The following is a 16,211-nucleotide window of genomic DNA, read 5'->3' as shown; positions in this document are numbered from 1 at the left end:
AACTTAAATGGGAAAATTTACGTTACGCCGGATCTTTGTGGATTACCCCCTATGTGAATGGTGATGACTTCCACATCCCGATATACACAGACTCCGTATGTTTGTGTGATAATCAATCCAAAAAAACAAAAAAGGAGGATCATAGTGTGACACCGTCTCACTTAAATGTTTAGTAGGTACATATGTCTTTAACCTCCTTACTACTGGCCGCTGTCAATTAACGGCGGCACGATAGCTCTCTGAGAGAACGTCATATGACGTCCTCGTCTTTCAGAGCCACTAGGGGGCGCACGCGCACCCTCCATATTACTGGGAACCCCATGCACATGCCCGGCGCCCGCGATGGCCGCCGGGCCCCCGCGATTGCCCAGTAACTGAGCAGGACCGTGGATCTCTGTGTGTAAACACAGAGATCCACGTCCTGTCAGGGAGAGGAGACCGATGCTGTGTCCCTTGTACATAGGGACACAGATCGGTCACCTCCCCCAGTCAGTCCCCTTCCCCCACAGTTAGAATTACTAGTAGGGAACACATTTAACCCCTTCCTCGCCCCCTAGTGTTAATCTCTTCCCTACCTTTCACATTTATACAGTAATCAGTGCATATTTATAGCACTGATCTCTGTATAAATGTGAATGGTCCCAAAAATGTGTCAAAAGTGTTCGATGTGTGCGCCATAATGTCGCAGTCCCAATAAAAATCGCAGATCGCCACCATTACTAGTAAAAAAAATAATAATAATTATGTCCCCCTTTTTTTTTTTTTTTACCAAAAATATGTAGAAGAATATGTATCGGCCTAAACTGAGAATAAAATATATATATATTTTCTTTAAATGGGATATTTATTCTAGCAAAAAGTTAAAAATATTGTGTTTTTTTCAAAATTGTCGCTCTTTTTTTGTTTATAGCACAAAAAATAAAAACCACAGAGGTGCTCAAATACCACCAAAAGAAAGCTCTATTTGTGGGGGAAAAAGGGACATCAATTTTGTTTGGGAGCCACGTTGCACGACCACGCAATTGTCAGTTAAAGTGACGCAGTGCAGGAAGGGGGTATATGTGCCCAGTAAGCAAGTGGTTAAAGGGACACTAAAGGCAGAATTTTTTTTTTTTAAATAACAAACATTCTATACTTACCTCCACTGTGCAGCTCGTTTTCCACAGAGTGTCCCCGAATCCGGTCTTCTGGGGTCCCTCAGCGGCTGTCTCAGCTCCTCCTCACAAAAGCTTTCCACCTTCATGCGAGCCTTCATAGATCCCAATCATATAAAAAAAGCACTTTCTCTAGCGGTCTTAAGAAAGTCTCTTTGGATGAAACACGTCAAACAAAAAGGTGGCATCATCATAATTATTTTGGCCATGTGTTTATGGCTGTACTCACACTGCCCCTAGAACAGGGAACTCCAAACTATGGCCCTCCAGCTGTTACAGTACTGACTGGCATATTCAAGGCTTTTGATATCTTTATATCCTTTTCCATCTTTGTAAAGTTGTATTACCTTTTTACACAGGTCTTTTGATTGTTCTTTTCTACCTCCTCATGGCTCAGTATCTAGCCTGCTTAGTGCATCTATGTGAGAGCTAACAAACTCATTGACTATTTAGACACGGACACAAATTGTGATTTAAAGCCACAATGTGGGAAATTAACCTTTAATTGCCATTTTAACCTGCGTGTGCCACCTTCCAACTTATGTAGACTTATTATCAGGGCCATTTGGATGATTTCTGTTATCATTATAATTTTAAAAGGATCCAAAAAACTATGTGGTAATAAATGGCTTAATTTAATTGCTATCCTTAAATAAAATAATTTTTTTGGCATGATCAGTCATATTTTCCATATTAATGCCAACATTTCAAAATTTCTGCAAACGGGTATGCAAACTTTTGAGCACAACTGTATATAACTCCATTTTCCAAACATAGTTAATTCTTTACAAATCCTTCACAAACCATCCAGGCATATCTACCTTCTCCTCAGAAAAAAATTATTATTTAGCTGTAGAAATGCCAAATGTTCCAGCTTTTATTCTGTGCTCTCTTTGGCTATGTATTCTGTGCTAATCACATACTTCTTAAACTAAAGACTTTATTTAACAGGCGGGAATAAACTTGATGGTGTGCAGTATTTTTGTGCCACGTTTTCTAAACCTGACAAATGTAATATTGCTCTGAAGAGTAAACACTAGCTGAAACATAATGCTTTGACAACAAAGGTAGTATGCTTTGCAAATATTAAACTGAAAAGGCACTTCCACGGAGATAGACATTCATTTACTTATTAAAGGCGGAACTAAACTCTGAGCACCACAAACTGAAAACACTATTTAATTCATTATTAATATTCTTTGTCTCCATGCTTTATTTTGCTGAGAAGTCACTTTGAGAAACACCCCTTAGTATTGCTAGCCATGGGCAGCCGCTGAGAAAAACCCCTCCTGAGGAATCCTGGAAAGTATGACCTAGAGATTCAGGATAAGAGTTAGGCCTCGTACACATGATCGGTTAATCAGAGGACAACGGTCTGATGGACCGTTTTCATCGGTCAAAACTGATCGTGTGTGGGCCCCATAGGTTATTTAACCATCGGTTAAAAAAAAGCCAACTTACTTTAAATTTAACCGATGCATTCCTAACCGATAGATCAAAACCGATCGTTTGTAGGCACGACCATCGGTTAAAAATCCACGCATGCTCAGAATCAAGTTGACGCATGCTTGGAAGCATTGAACTTCATTTTTTTCAGCACGTAGTTGTGTTTTACGTCACCGCGTTCTGACACAATCGGTTATTTAACCGATGGTGTGTGGGCGCGACGGACCATCAGTCAGCTGCATCGGTTAACCGATGACAACGGTCCTTCAGACCGTTCTCATCGGATGGACTGATCGTGTGTAAGCGGCTTTAAGGAATTCTGCTGTAACATTATGGAAGAAATCTTGTTTGGTTGGTTTGACCAAAAACAACCGTCAGTTTAACTGGGGTCTGTTAATAATGTAGCAGCCACCACATTAGTGGACGATGTGCTCTCTGTGTAAAAATTGGACTTTCTATTTTCTGTTACTTGATATTTCAAATCCTTAACTTTCCCTTCAGTGTGAACGTAAATCACCATAACAATGAGTTGATTTTTATAGCTCTATCCCCAAAGGAGCTGCTTAGTAGTTTGGGTTTCCTGTTCTGCACCCTGACTTCAAGAACAATATCAGCCCCTCTGACACTCCTGGTTGAATGAATGTTACTGCAAGCATTCTAAGGACAGAAGCATTAATACCTTTAACTTGGCTGCGAATTAGTGTCAGGAAAAAGATACAAGACTGTTTAGTGGTAAATGAGCCCAATGCATTTGTAAGGGTTAGAATATGTAGTTCAAAAACTAGATTACAATAGAGTCTCTGTCCTCTGGACTACAGTTCCCACAGTGCAGTGCTACCTGACTCAGTGTATTGAACTCTTCCTGCACAGCAGCTCCCTCCTCTTTCTGCTATAGCTGTTAACCAGTTTAGCACCGCAGGGAGGCAGCAACAGAGAGCAGCTGCAGCCAGTGTTTCTCTTACTCTCCATTCTTAGCTAAGCACCCGGTTATTTTGTTTTGGAAAGTTTACAAATCTGGAAACATCCCAAAACTATATTCTATTTCTACATCCTCGTCAACCACTGAGATTTCAGAAGCTTTATGGTGCTAAGGTTTATTTTAAAATATAAAAATAAACTTTAAACTTTTATATTTAACAAACGGCAAACTGAGTTTTTCAGAGTAACTCTTTATTTGTGTAGCTCATTCTAAAACAAAAGGGAAACCAGACTTGTATCTGGTTGAAGATACAGTATATAAATAGATTTTCATCAGAGACAAACAGGAAAACATAATTTTACAAAAGATTTTTTCCCAAAGGCAAGTTTACACCATTTGTATCCCTAATTTACCTCTATTTTGCTCTTCAGACTATAGGGCCACAGGGTTATGCTGGGGAGACAGTAGGTATATTAGCAACATCTGCCCTTCATCTAAATTACCAATTTTTCCAGGCCTGTTTCTGCATGGCCAGCATTCTGTTGTGGTCACCTATACTCAATGGGGCAGATCCACAAAGAGAGTACGCCGGCGTACTTTCAAATTTCCTGACGGCATCTGGGTTAGATCCGACAGGCGTACGTCTTCGTACGCCTTCGGATCTTAGATGCAATTCTTCGGCGTCCGCTGGGTGGCGTTCCCGTCGTATTTCGCGTTGAGTATGCAAATTAGCTATTTCCGACAATCCACGAACGTACGAGCGGCCGTAGCATTCTTTTACGTCGTTTCCATTCGGCTTTTTTCGGCGTATAGTTAAATCTGCTATTTGGTGGCGTACGCAATGTTAAGTATGGCCGTCGTTCCCGCGTCAAATTTGAAAATATTTTATTTTGTTTGCGTAAGTCGTCCGTGAATGGGGCTGGACGTAATTTACGTCCACGTCAAAACAATGACGTCCTTGCGACGTCATTTAGCGCAATGCACGGTGCGAAATTTAGGGACGGCGCATGCGCAGTTCGTTCGGCGCGGGGACGCTCTTCATTTAAATGAAACACGCCCCCTACTCGCCGATTTGAATTACGCGCCGTTACGCCGCGAGAGATACACTACGCCGCCGTAACTTACGGCGCAAATTCTATGTGGGTTCAAAGATAAAAAAAGTAAGTTACAGCGGCGTAGCGTATCTCACATACACTGTGCCCATGCAATTGTACGAGGATCTGCCCCAATGTATGCATTGATATGTGTTGTATAAGGATTGTTCACTTTCTATGGAGAAAAAGAACTGACCCTTTAGTGATAAGGAGGAGGGACTACCATATTATTACAATCCAACTGACTGCAATGCTAGCAAAAATGTTGTGATTCATGTAAATTGTTATTCTAATGTACATATTTATGGTATTTTTAATTGTTTTTTTTTACAGAAAGCTTTAACCAAACAAATTGGATGAAAAAATATCCAGCATGCAATGGTGCCAGACAATCTCCCATCAACATCGATGAGAATCTCACACAGCTGAACATGAATCTCAAGAAACTAACTTTTCAAGGCTGGGAGCAAGTGTCCAATAATACTTTAATTCGCAATACAGGAAAAACAGGTAATCTTGATTCTTTCTTGATGTTTCACTACACTACACCATGAAGATTACAGTTATTATCTCAGTGGAATGCGTAGAAAGTCTGCAGTTCTAAACGTACGCATTAGATGTATAATTCTATTTTGCCTAAGGTAGTTTGGAGGCTTTGCACCTTCGAGCTGGATAACCCAAAATTATCTAAAAGTTACATGAGTACAACGTAATTGCATGCTTCACCTTGTATTGGTGACTCTGAGTCTGCTACATGTACAGATGGGCATCAGAAAATGATAAGGTAGTAGCAGTTCTATTTAAACTGTTTTACTGTTTATATGTTTTAGTGGGAGGGAAGAAAAAATCCAATCTCCAGTAAAACTCCCTCTTTTAGCATTTATTTAAAAAGAATGCAATTGGTTTTATAAACTTTTTGTGTTGAGCATAATTTGGGAAAATAGTGATTTGTGTGCAGTTAGTTAAATAGTTGAAGGACATTGGGGGTTATTTACGAAAAGGCAAATCCACATTGCACTACAAGTGCAAACTACACATGAAATTACATTGAAAGTGGACTTGGAAATGCAGTCGCTGTAGATCCGAAGGGGACATGCAAGGAAAATAAAAAACAGCATTTTAGCTTGCACATGATTAGATGATAAAATCAGCAGAGCTTCCCCTCATTTCAGATCTACCCCTCAGATTTAAAGCGACTGCACTTGCAAGTGCAATTTCAAGTGCACGTTGCCCTTGTAGTTTGCACTTGTAGTGCAAAGTGGATTTGCCTTCGTAAATAACCCCCATTGTCAGTACAATAATCCCCAAAAATAATTCACTGAAGGGTATATTTATGAATGAATTCAGACCCATTTACCTGTCTGGAAAATCATCACATGCATTGATATGCCTTTAGAAATGTCCTTTAAATGCTTCCAGTGTGAATGGGGCCTAATTGAGGTAAGTTGCCTAAGAAGTTGTGTGTTAGTCATCTAAAGCTGGTGATTTGATTTATCCACATTAAGTTTCTGCTTTGTACCTGGTTTTCTGTCCTCCATAGAGGTTTCTCTGGCGAAAGGTCATGTTATTGCTGTTACTTTCACAATTCTTTGTTCCACACTCCAGTTCCCAGTGTTTTCCTCTGTGTGGTCATCAGCTTTCCGCGTATCATGGAGGAGGCACTGTCTTTAAGAGCTAGTTTGAGTATTGCTCAGTGTTTAAGAAACACCTCCACACACTATCAGCTGGACCCCCTGTGTTCTCTTCTAGTGTTTTCCTGTGCCTCCAGTAATCCCCACTGTTTCGTACCCAGATAGCAAGGATAACCTACCACACATTTGTGGCAGTGTTGAATTGTAAGTCTATTAACTTGCTGCACATTTTCTCTGGCAAGTTTTACACTTGCAGAGCACTTGAAGCACAAGTTCTAGTTGACACTTTTCCAATTTGCAGCAAATTTGCATGGCAAGTCTCTAGCAAGAACAAAATTGCAGTAGTGAGTCTACAGCAAGAGCTCTGCAGGTCTACAGCATGGAAATTCAGCCACAGTGACCCCTGTGGTGGGATGATTATTGCACAACATAACTGAACCAGAATTGCAATAAACTTGCAGAATGTTTGCAATGAAAGTTGATCTGGAGTAATGCAATGCGGACTTGCTGCAATTGTGCAAAAACCTGTGGAGCCTGGCAAGTCTAGCAATAGCTTAGCAAGTCATTTTCAAAATTGCAGCACAATTGCTTGCTATCTGGGTAGTGTCTTCAGTGTCCCAGCCTGCTTCCAGACTTTTGTTCCCAATGTGTCCCTGCCTGCTTGTGATCTCAATGTTCCCTAGTCTATATCCTGCTCGTGTCACTCTGAGCACTCCTGCCTGCATCCACTCCCATCACTAACTTCACCTGCGTACGGGGCTCCCTTTGCATTTCATTCTGTTACTTACTTATTTGCATCAGTCTGTTTCTCCTGTGAGCTTCAGCCAGCCACCTTACCAGCACCTGTGCACTCCCAGCCAGGGTGTCTACTCTGTGTACTTTCACGCACCCTTGCTATTTCTACTGTGATACCTGCAGCCTTGGTTTTGTGAATTTAGTGTTCCATTGCTGCAAGGTAGTTTCAACAATGCAGTTGTGGCTTGTTCAGGTGAGTCAGGCGACCACAACCTAGGTATTGCGTGAAGTGTACCATCTCCACCTTTCGGAGCTGGTGGTAATTTAGATTCTGTGCCTTGGCCCTTTTTAGTGCTCTTACTGTTGCTAAGCAAACAGGCATACTGAACATTCAGGTCAACTCAGTGGCGTTCTCTGCCATCTGCCCTGCTGCCTTAACCAGCCCTGGTCAACCACTGTTCTCCTAATAGGAGTGAAGTCATGACAGTTACAACTATCAAACCCATCTTTTTCATCTCTAAGGCTGCTTTCACATTGGGCAGCGGAGGTGCGGTGACGGTATAGCCGCGCTATTTTTAGCGCCGTTATACCGTCGTATTTACTGCGATATTCGGGCGCTAGCGGTGAGGTTTTAACCCCCGCTAGCGGCCGAAAAAGGGTTAATATCGCCCGCATTTCGGGCGGTATTACCGTGGTTTCCCATTGATTTCAATGGGAAGGCGCGGTAAACACCCCGCTCCTATACCGCTCCAAAGATGCGGCTAGCAGGACTTTTGGAGCGGTCCTGCTACTGCACCGCTTCAGTGTGAAAGCCTTCGGGCTTTCACATTGAAGCTTGCAGGGCATGATTTTTTCATGCGGTATAGCAGCTCTATTTTTAGCGCTGTACCGCATGAAAAACGCCTCTATGTGAAAGGGGCCTAAAAATTGAAGAAATAACAATATTTTATACATCTGCCCTTTAACTATCATGTGTGACCAACTGTTATGGCAGTGGTCATCAACCCTGTCCTCAGGGCCCACTAACAGGCCAGGTTTTATGTATTACCTTGGGAAGATGCAGACTAGAATACCGCAATCACTGAGCAGCAAATGATATCACCTCTGATGTATTTCCGTTATCTTGCAAACCTGACCTGTTAGTGGGCCCTGAGGACAGGGTTGATGACCACTGTGTTATGGGACCATCACCTATCTGTTCTTTCATAACCATTTTACTGTAGATACAGTTTAAAAAAAATATTTTGGATTTGTTTTACTTGCTTTAGCAATGTGTTTCTCATATTCAATTTTAGCTACCCTGATTGCTCCCTTGCACTTCTTGTTGTAATCCTTGTAAATTTGGAATGCCAAGAGTGTCTCATCTACTTTGTACTTTTAAAGGCCTGTTTTTTTCTCATTTCTTTAACACTAGAATTTAGCCTCATGAGTTTTATTGTTGATGTTTGTTACCCAGTGAAATACAATAACTAATGCACTTGTTTAATACCTCTATAAAACACTCTCATTTGCCTTGTGTGCTCTTTATGATTTTCAATTTGTTACATTCTTACGAAGCTACAACCATAATGATTCTATACCATCACAGTTCTCGTTAGAGATATTGCCTCTTAAATTTAATTTCAGATTGCTCTTCACATACCTGGCTCTACTTTCACCTCTTCTGCTAATTCTCTCCCTCTGAAATAAAGTGCATTGCTTGACCTTAGCAGCCCAACTCTGTGAGCTGTCCAACAAGGTTTCCGACATTCCTGAAAAGTCAAAATGCTCCTTGAATAACAGATGTTCTAGTTCATCCGTTTTGTTTTGCCAGGCTTAACATACTTTTTAATTTTCTATTAGCATTTAATATTCTATTACTAATTTTTGAGCTATAACTTCATTCATTACCTTTTTTTGTATTGGATTTAGGTAGTACAATTTCTCTGTTGTCTAGTTTGAGCCCTGCTCTCTCACTTTTTTATATCCCATTCCCCCCTAGTCCCTTGCTTTATACAGTATATGGTATATACTTTCCTGACTCCTCCCCCCAGATCCTAGTTTAAATATTTCTCTATATTTCTCTAGCCTTCTTCCCCAGCAGAGCTGCACCCTCTTTTGGTCCCTGGCTTCTTTAATTTGTATCTAACAGAATCATTTCCATAGATTTGTTCGTAACTTTATTTTATTTTCCTAATACTATGTAAAAAGAACACTACTATATACTACATAAAAAGGACAATGCAATAGTCAATGTGTACTTCACAGTAACACGGGCTAACCTTAAACCCCCTACCAGGGAATCTTGAACCCTTACAGTAACCAGCAAAGACAATGCCTTGCATGCAAAACATGAATACTGAGAAATGTTATTTCAACAAAAGTGGACTTGAATAGAGCCTTTTTGATTGTGCTTTTAGAATACCTGACTTTGTCATTGAAATGTTCTGAAGGTAATTCAAACATGTTTTGTGTCAGATATTTTCTGTGATTTTTTACTCTCACGGCAAGGTGAATAAGTGACATTTGTGTATTTTAATAATGGGAATTAATGTTCTCACAGACTTTTGATTGACATATACACTGTTTGCTTTTACCAATGATATTTATTCTCATTGTAGTGGCAAGTAAGAGTGATTTAGACAGGCATATTATTAATTACTAGAAGGTTATATGTATGATAGATCAGTCTTTCTCATTTTACCCAGAAGGAACCCTTCCAATAATTTAGATGTGTCAGGGAACCCCTGCTAAAATTGTTCTGTCTACAATCGTTACCCTAGTGCAGATTTTTTTACACACACCCTCCTTTGTCATGAATGACATTATTATCAGTATTGATCATAAAAGAAATTAATAATATAATTAATGGCCATAAATGCAGACTGTGGAAATTGTAGTGTGCTTTACACTGATTGTCAGTGGCAAATTTCTCCCTTACACTTGTGATCAGTAAAAGCATGAAATCAATCAACCATTTCTTACTGTTTAAGAAACCCTAGAAACCTTGGGAGGAACTTTATAATAATATATAGAAGTAAATAACAGGTACAAGTTTCAATAAGCATTTATTGTAACCTTCAGTAAGTGAATATATTGCAAAGTTTCTTACCTGGAGATCCTGCCGGTAACAACAACACTTCCTGTTTCAGTCTGACAATACTAAGCCCCTGCTTTGCAATTAGCAGCAAGTCTGTTGTGTGTTGCAACCCTGGATTTTTTTCTATATGCAGTTTCTATATAGGGGGTTATTTCCTAAAGGCAAATCCTATTTGCACTACAAGTGCAAAGTGCACTTGAAATTGCACTGAAAGTGCACTTGGAAGTGCAGTCTCTGTAGATCCGGGGGACATGCAAAGAAAATAAAAAACAGCATTTTAGCTTGCACATGATTGGATAAAAAAATCAGCAGAGCTTCCCCTCATTTCAGATCTAGTCCTCGGATCTACGATACGTTACGCCGCCGCTCACCTACGTGAATCTGGCCCACAATTTCTAATACATAGGGGCAGGAATGATACTTAAATAACTACTTTAAAAATGTTCTAGTTGTGTTTTCATATTTTCTGTTATAAACCTTTAATTCTGATTTTGCATAACCAAACTTATGTTTTATTTTTACCAACCATTTTTTTCTTTCAGTGGAAATGAACTTGACAGGAGATTATTATCTTAGTGGTGGTGCCTTAGATACAGCATACAAAGCAAGCAGGATACATTTTCACTGGGGAAAATGCAATGCTACTTCAGATGGTTCAGAGCACAGTTTGGAAGGACAAAAATTCCCCTTGGAGGTAATGCATTATAATCCTGTTCTGTGTGTGTGTCTAAAGTAAAACTAAGTAGGGAGTATAATTGAAAAGTAGTTGAAGTGCTCCAACATAAAACATGATAGCACATATACTCTTATACATGTGGTACATATGAACCAAGCTTCCCACAAATGCCCAGTTTCATAACATGTTCAGTGCCATGCAGTAAATATGGTGCACAAGTAAAAACTTGTCTAGGTATGAGTGATTCTAAACGAATTCTAAAGACGTTTGTCAGATAGGGTAGAGCAAGCAGCCACTTTTAAGACTATGCAGCTGCTTAACTCACTCTACATACTGTAACTGTATTTTCTAATATGAAGCCCCCAGTTACTACAAGGCTTAAGCAAACCCCTGTCTTGGGTAGAGGAATATTTATGGAGGGTCAACAGTTATTCATGCAGTATAATGGCACAGTAGCAACTTTGGTTTAGCAGACACAACATTTCCATTCAATCCTAAAAATTAGGAATAAAGAGTGAAGGCAGACTATTTAATTGCAACTCTTATCTACTGTTCAGACTTTATTATGTTTATTTAAGTTTAGAATTTTTCATCAATTCTATCTAAGTTGCTTTTTAACACTAGAAAATATTAAATAAAACAAGATTAAAATAACTGAGAGCAGAAAGAATACACATTATGGTTTTAATTAGTACTCCATTGGCTGCAATATTGTAATGTATGGATGTAAACTGTTGTGCTGCAATATTAGAAAATGGAAATTAAAGAAAACATAATGGTTTTGTTTATATGAAAAAGGAACGTAAATCCATCAGATACTAAAGAAAGAAACATCAATGTGCATACTTCTAAAGAATTGTCATTAGTTATGTCTTTATTCAGTTTTAATAAAAAATATCCATCATCGCTTTGTCTGGGCAACAATCACTGAACATAGCTATAGTGACATTTCTTCCTAATTCAGGTGACATTTTAATAGATCTTTGCCGTTAAATCAGGGCTTGTTTTATTCTTAGAGAAAAATAATGATCTTTAGAATCAAACACAGACTTTTGCAAATTTATCAACATTATGAACAGTCAAATCCTATACTACCCGATTATTGCTAATAATGTTCAAATTAATCTCATGGACACCAAGCAATGGATGGACTATGACCAGCATAAAAGCATATATCTGTCCATGGCAACATTACAGTGCTCATTTTGACAGCATTCTATCAGCATAGATGAGACCCAATGCCACGCTTTGCTTGCCATTATATGAATAATGATGTTGTTATTCATATTCAAATATGATTAGTCATGTTAGAATGGCGCTGTGCATTTTCTTGTTAAAACCCTTTACAAAATGAATACAGATCTTGATTGCCTCTTGTTTGCAAGGGACAATGTAGGTGGCACTTACTGAAAGGTTACATTTCATGGCATTGCTAATATGCACTCCATAGCTGATTGTTTGCATTGCAGTGTGTAAGAATAGGCTCTATGCTAATGCATGGTTGGAACACTTACCTGATAATGCCTATTTGATGTATAAAAAGCCCTCTTAATGTTGTGTGAACCACACAATAACTTTAATAGAGGCCCTCAGCAGGTTCAGGATTTTTTGTGAATCATTTTAGTAAATAGGCTTCCTGCAGCTAAAAGTTCAATTTGTTTTTTTTAGCTTTTTAAAGACTACTTTTGCAGTTTAGATGTAGAAATCAACTTTTTATGTTAAAGTTCACAGTTTAAATGCTATGTTTCAATCATCGTTACAGATGCAAATCTTCTGCTTTAACACTAATCAGTTTGACAGTTTGGATGATGCAATAAAAGGAAATGGAAAAGTAAAAGCTTTATCTGTTTTATTTAAGGTAAGAGACTAATTTAATTTATTTGACTTGTTAGTGTATGGGCTAAACGACATGATTGTAATCTTATGTTTTTCCAGCATTAACCTGATGGCCAAAATGTTAGAGGGGTTCTTAAACTAGGCGATGGGGGTAGAGGGTCCAGAGGTAGAGATAGTTAGCGCTGAACATATTCCAGAGGGTGGTATTGGGGGCATTAGTGGTAGGTTGACTAAATTACATAAACCCAAGGTAAGTATAATAACAAGTCCTAGTTGCAATCTTGGAACACCCAATAAGAGAATAGTATGAGACCAGTCGAAAACTACGTGGCGTGTTCACCAATGGCAGGAGCCTGGTGGACAAAATGGGTGAACTAGAGATACTCTTGTACGAGGAGAATTTGGATTTTGTGGGAGTTTCAGAGACTTTTTCAACAGCTCTCATGATTGGCTGGCAACCATTCAAGGTTATACCTTTTATCGCAGGGATAGAGAGGGTAAAAAAGGGGGAGGGGTATGTCTATATATCAAGAATAATGTACAAGTGAATATGAGAGATGTCATCACTAAGGGAGCTAGAGAGGAGGTGGTATCCTTATGGGTAGAGCTCCGAAGGGATGAAGCTAAGGGCCTCCTAACCTGAGGGAGAAGGGGGAGACGGGCCTCCTATCATAATTTGGATTAGCAGCAAGGATCAGAAGTGTTATCATAATGGGGGATTTGAATTATCCAGACATAGACTGGGCGGCCAAAACCATGCATCCGTCTAAGGCTCACCAGTTCCTAAATGTCGTGCAGGACAATTTCATGGGTCAGATGGTAGATGCACCAACTAGAAATAAAGTGTTACTAGATCTACTGATTACTAACAATACAGACCTGATTACGGATATGGAAATACAGGGCAATTTAGAAAACAGTGATCACAGGTCAATTGGCTTCAGTATAAATCACACAAATAGGAAACATAAGGGGAATACAAAGACACTGAATTTCAAAATTAGAATTAGACTTGGGAACCTAACATTAATAAATCACCAGGACCGGATGGCTTGGACCTGAGGGTACTTGGGAAACTCTGTCAAGTAATTGCCAGGCCATTGTTCCTAATTTTTACTGACAGTCCACTTACTGGAATGGTACCAGTGTATTGGAGAAAAGCCAATGTAGCACCAATATTTAACCACTTAACAACCAGGCCAATTCTGACACTTCGCTCCTACATGTAAAAATCATCATTTGTTTGCGAGAAAATTACATAGAACCCCCAAACATTATAAATATTTTTTTAGCAGAAACCCTAGAAAATACAATGGCGGTCATTGCAACTTTTTGTCTCGCACAGTATTTGCGCAGTAATTTTTTCATGCTTTAAAAAAAACCCAGTAAAGTTAGCCCAATTTTTTTGCACAATGTGAAAGATGAAGTTACGCTGAGTAAATAGATACCTAATATGTCACGCTTCAAAATTGCACACGCTCGTAGAATGGCGCCAAACTTCATTACTTAAAAATCCCCATAGGCGACGCTTTCAATTTTTTTACTGGTTACATGTTTTTAGTTACAAAGGAAGTCTAGGGCTAGAATTATTGCTCTCGCTCGAACGTTCATGGCAACACCTCACAAGTCTGGTTTAAACACACGAGGACAGGGGCACTTTAAAGAAATAAATGTGTATTGTTAATTTTACTTAAATTATTTTGACACTTTAAAAAAAAACATTTTTTGTTCACTTTTATTCCTATTTACAAAAAATAGGAATATGTAGAATAGTAGATGATAGGTTCAGCAGTGGCAAGCTGCTGCTAACAAAGCAAACAGAGTATTGGCATGCATTGAAAAAAGGATTAACTCCAGGGATAAAATGATAATTCTCCCACTCTACAAGACTCTGGTCCAGCCATACCTAGAGTATGCTGTCCAGTTCTGGGCACCAGTCCTCAGGAAGGATGTACTGGAAATAGAGCGAGTACAGAGAAGGACAACAGAGCTAATAAAGGGTCTGGAGGATATTAGTTATGAAGAAAGGTTGTGAGCACTGAACTTATTCTCTCTGGAGAAGAGAGGCTTGAGAGGGGATATGATTTAAATTTATAAATACCATACTGGTGATCCCACAATAGGGATAAAACGTTTGCGGAAGGGAGTTTAACAAGACACGTGGCCACTTATTAAAATTTGAAGAAAAGAGGTTTAACCATAAACTACGTAGAGGATTCTTTACTGTAAGAGCAGCAAGGGTGTGGAATTCCCTTCCACAGGCAGTGGTCTCAGCGGGGGGGCATCGATAGTTTAACCACTTAAGCCCCGGACCTTTAGGCAGCTAAATGCCCAGGCCAGGTTTTGCGATTCGGCACTGCGTTGCTTTAACAGACAATTGCGCGGTCGTGCGACGTGGCTCCCAAACAAAATTGGCGTCCTTTTTTTCCCACAAATAGAGCTTTATTTTGGTGGTATTTTATCACCTCTGCGGTTTTTATTTTTTGCGCTATAAACAAAAAAAGAGCGACAATTTTGAAAAAAATTCAATATTTTTTACTTTTTGCTATAATAAATATCCCCCAAAAAAATATAAAAAAATGTTTTTTCCTCAGTTTAGGCCGATACGTATTCTTCTACCTATTTTTGGTAAAAAAATCGCAATAAGCGTTTATTGATTGGTTTGCGCAAAATTTATAGGGCCAGATCCACGTACCTCCGTGCATTTTTCCGTCCGGTGTAGCGTATCTCAGATACACTACGCCGCCGTAACTCTCAGCATATTTTCCGTATCCTGAAAGTATGTAACTGTGTCGGCCTAAGGGCACGCAATTCAAATGGATGAGATGGGGGCGTATTTTATGTTGACCCGACGTAAATTACGTTTTTGTTTTACGGCGCATGCGCCGTCCGTAGGGGTATCCCAGTGCGCATGCTCCAAATTAACCCGCAACAAGCCAATGCTTTTGACGTGAACGTAATTCTACGCAAAGCCCTATTCGCGAACGACTTACGCAAACGTCGTAAAATTTTCAAAATTCGATGCGGGAACGACGTCCATACTTAACATTGAGTATGCCTCATATAGCAGGGGTAACTTTATGCCGGAAAAAGCCTTACGGAAACAACGTAAAAAAATGCGCCGGACGGACGTACGTTTGTGGATTCTTGTATCTAGCTAATTTGCATACTCGACGCGGAAATCGACGAAAGCGCCACCTAGCGGCCAGCGTAAATATGCACCTTAGATCCGACGGCGTACTAAGACGTACGCCAGTCGGATCTAGCCCAGCTTCAGGCATATCTTGTTTTGTGGATACAAAACAAAGATACGCCGGAGCAACCTAGCAGTTACGCGGCGTATCAATAGATACGCCAGCGTAACTGCTTCATGGATCTGGCCCATAGTGTTTACAAAATTGGGGATAGTTTCATGGAATTTTTTTTAACAATTTTTTTTTTACTACTAATGGCGGCGATCAGCGATTTTTTTCGTGACTGCGACATTATGGCGGACACATCGGACACTTTTGACACATTTTTGGGACCATTGTCATTTTCACAGCGAAAAGTGCTATACAAATGCACTATTTACTGTGAAAATGACAATGGCAGTAAAGTGGTTAACCACTAGGTGGCGCTAAGGGGTTATGTGTGCCCTA

The 16,211-nt window shown here is 39.6% G+C and overlaps 1 protein-coding gene across 1 annotated transcript in view; it reads left to right on the top strand.

Annotated features, from left to right (window-relative positions):
- The window catches only part of PTPRZ1 (protein tyrosine phosphatase receptor type Z1), a 291,887-nt gene that overhangs the window by 115,062 nt on the left and 160,614 nt on the right, over positions 1-16,211 (top strand). Inside the window, 3 exon segments of the mRNA XM_040343736.1 lie at positions 4,947-5,123; positions 10,601-10,752; positions 12,497-12,592. Of these exon segments, the coding sequence (XP_040199670.1) occupies positions 4,947-5,123; positions 10,601-10,752; positions 12,497-12,592 (425 nt within the window).

Source organism: Rana temporaria, chromosome 3, assembly GCF_905171775.1.
Source record: "Rana temporaria chromosome 3, aRanTem1.1, whole genome shotgun sequence".
Classification (NCBI taxonomy): domain Eukaryota; kingdom Metazoa; phylum Chordata; class Amphibia; order Anura; family Ranidae; genus Rana; species Rana temporaria.
Note: the sequence above shows the minus strand (reverse complement) of the source record. Positions and strands in the feature narration are given on the sequence as shown.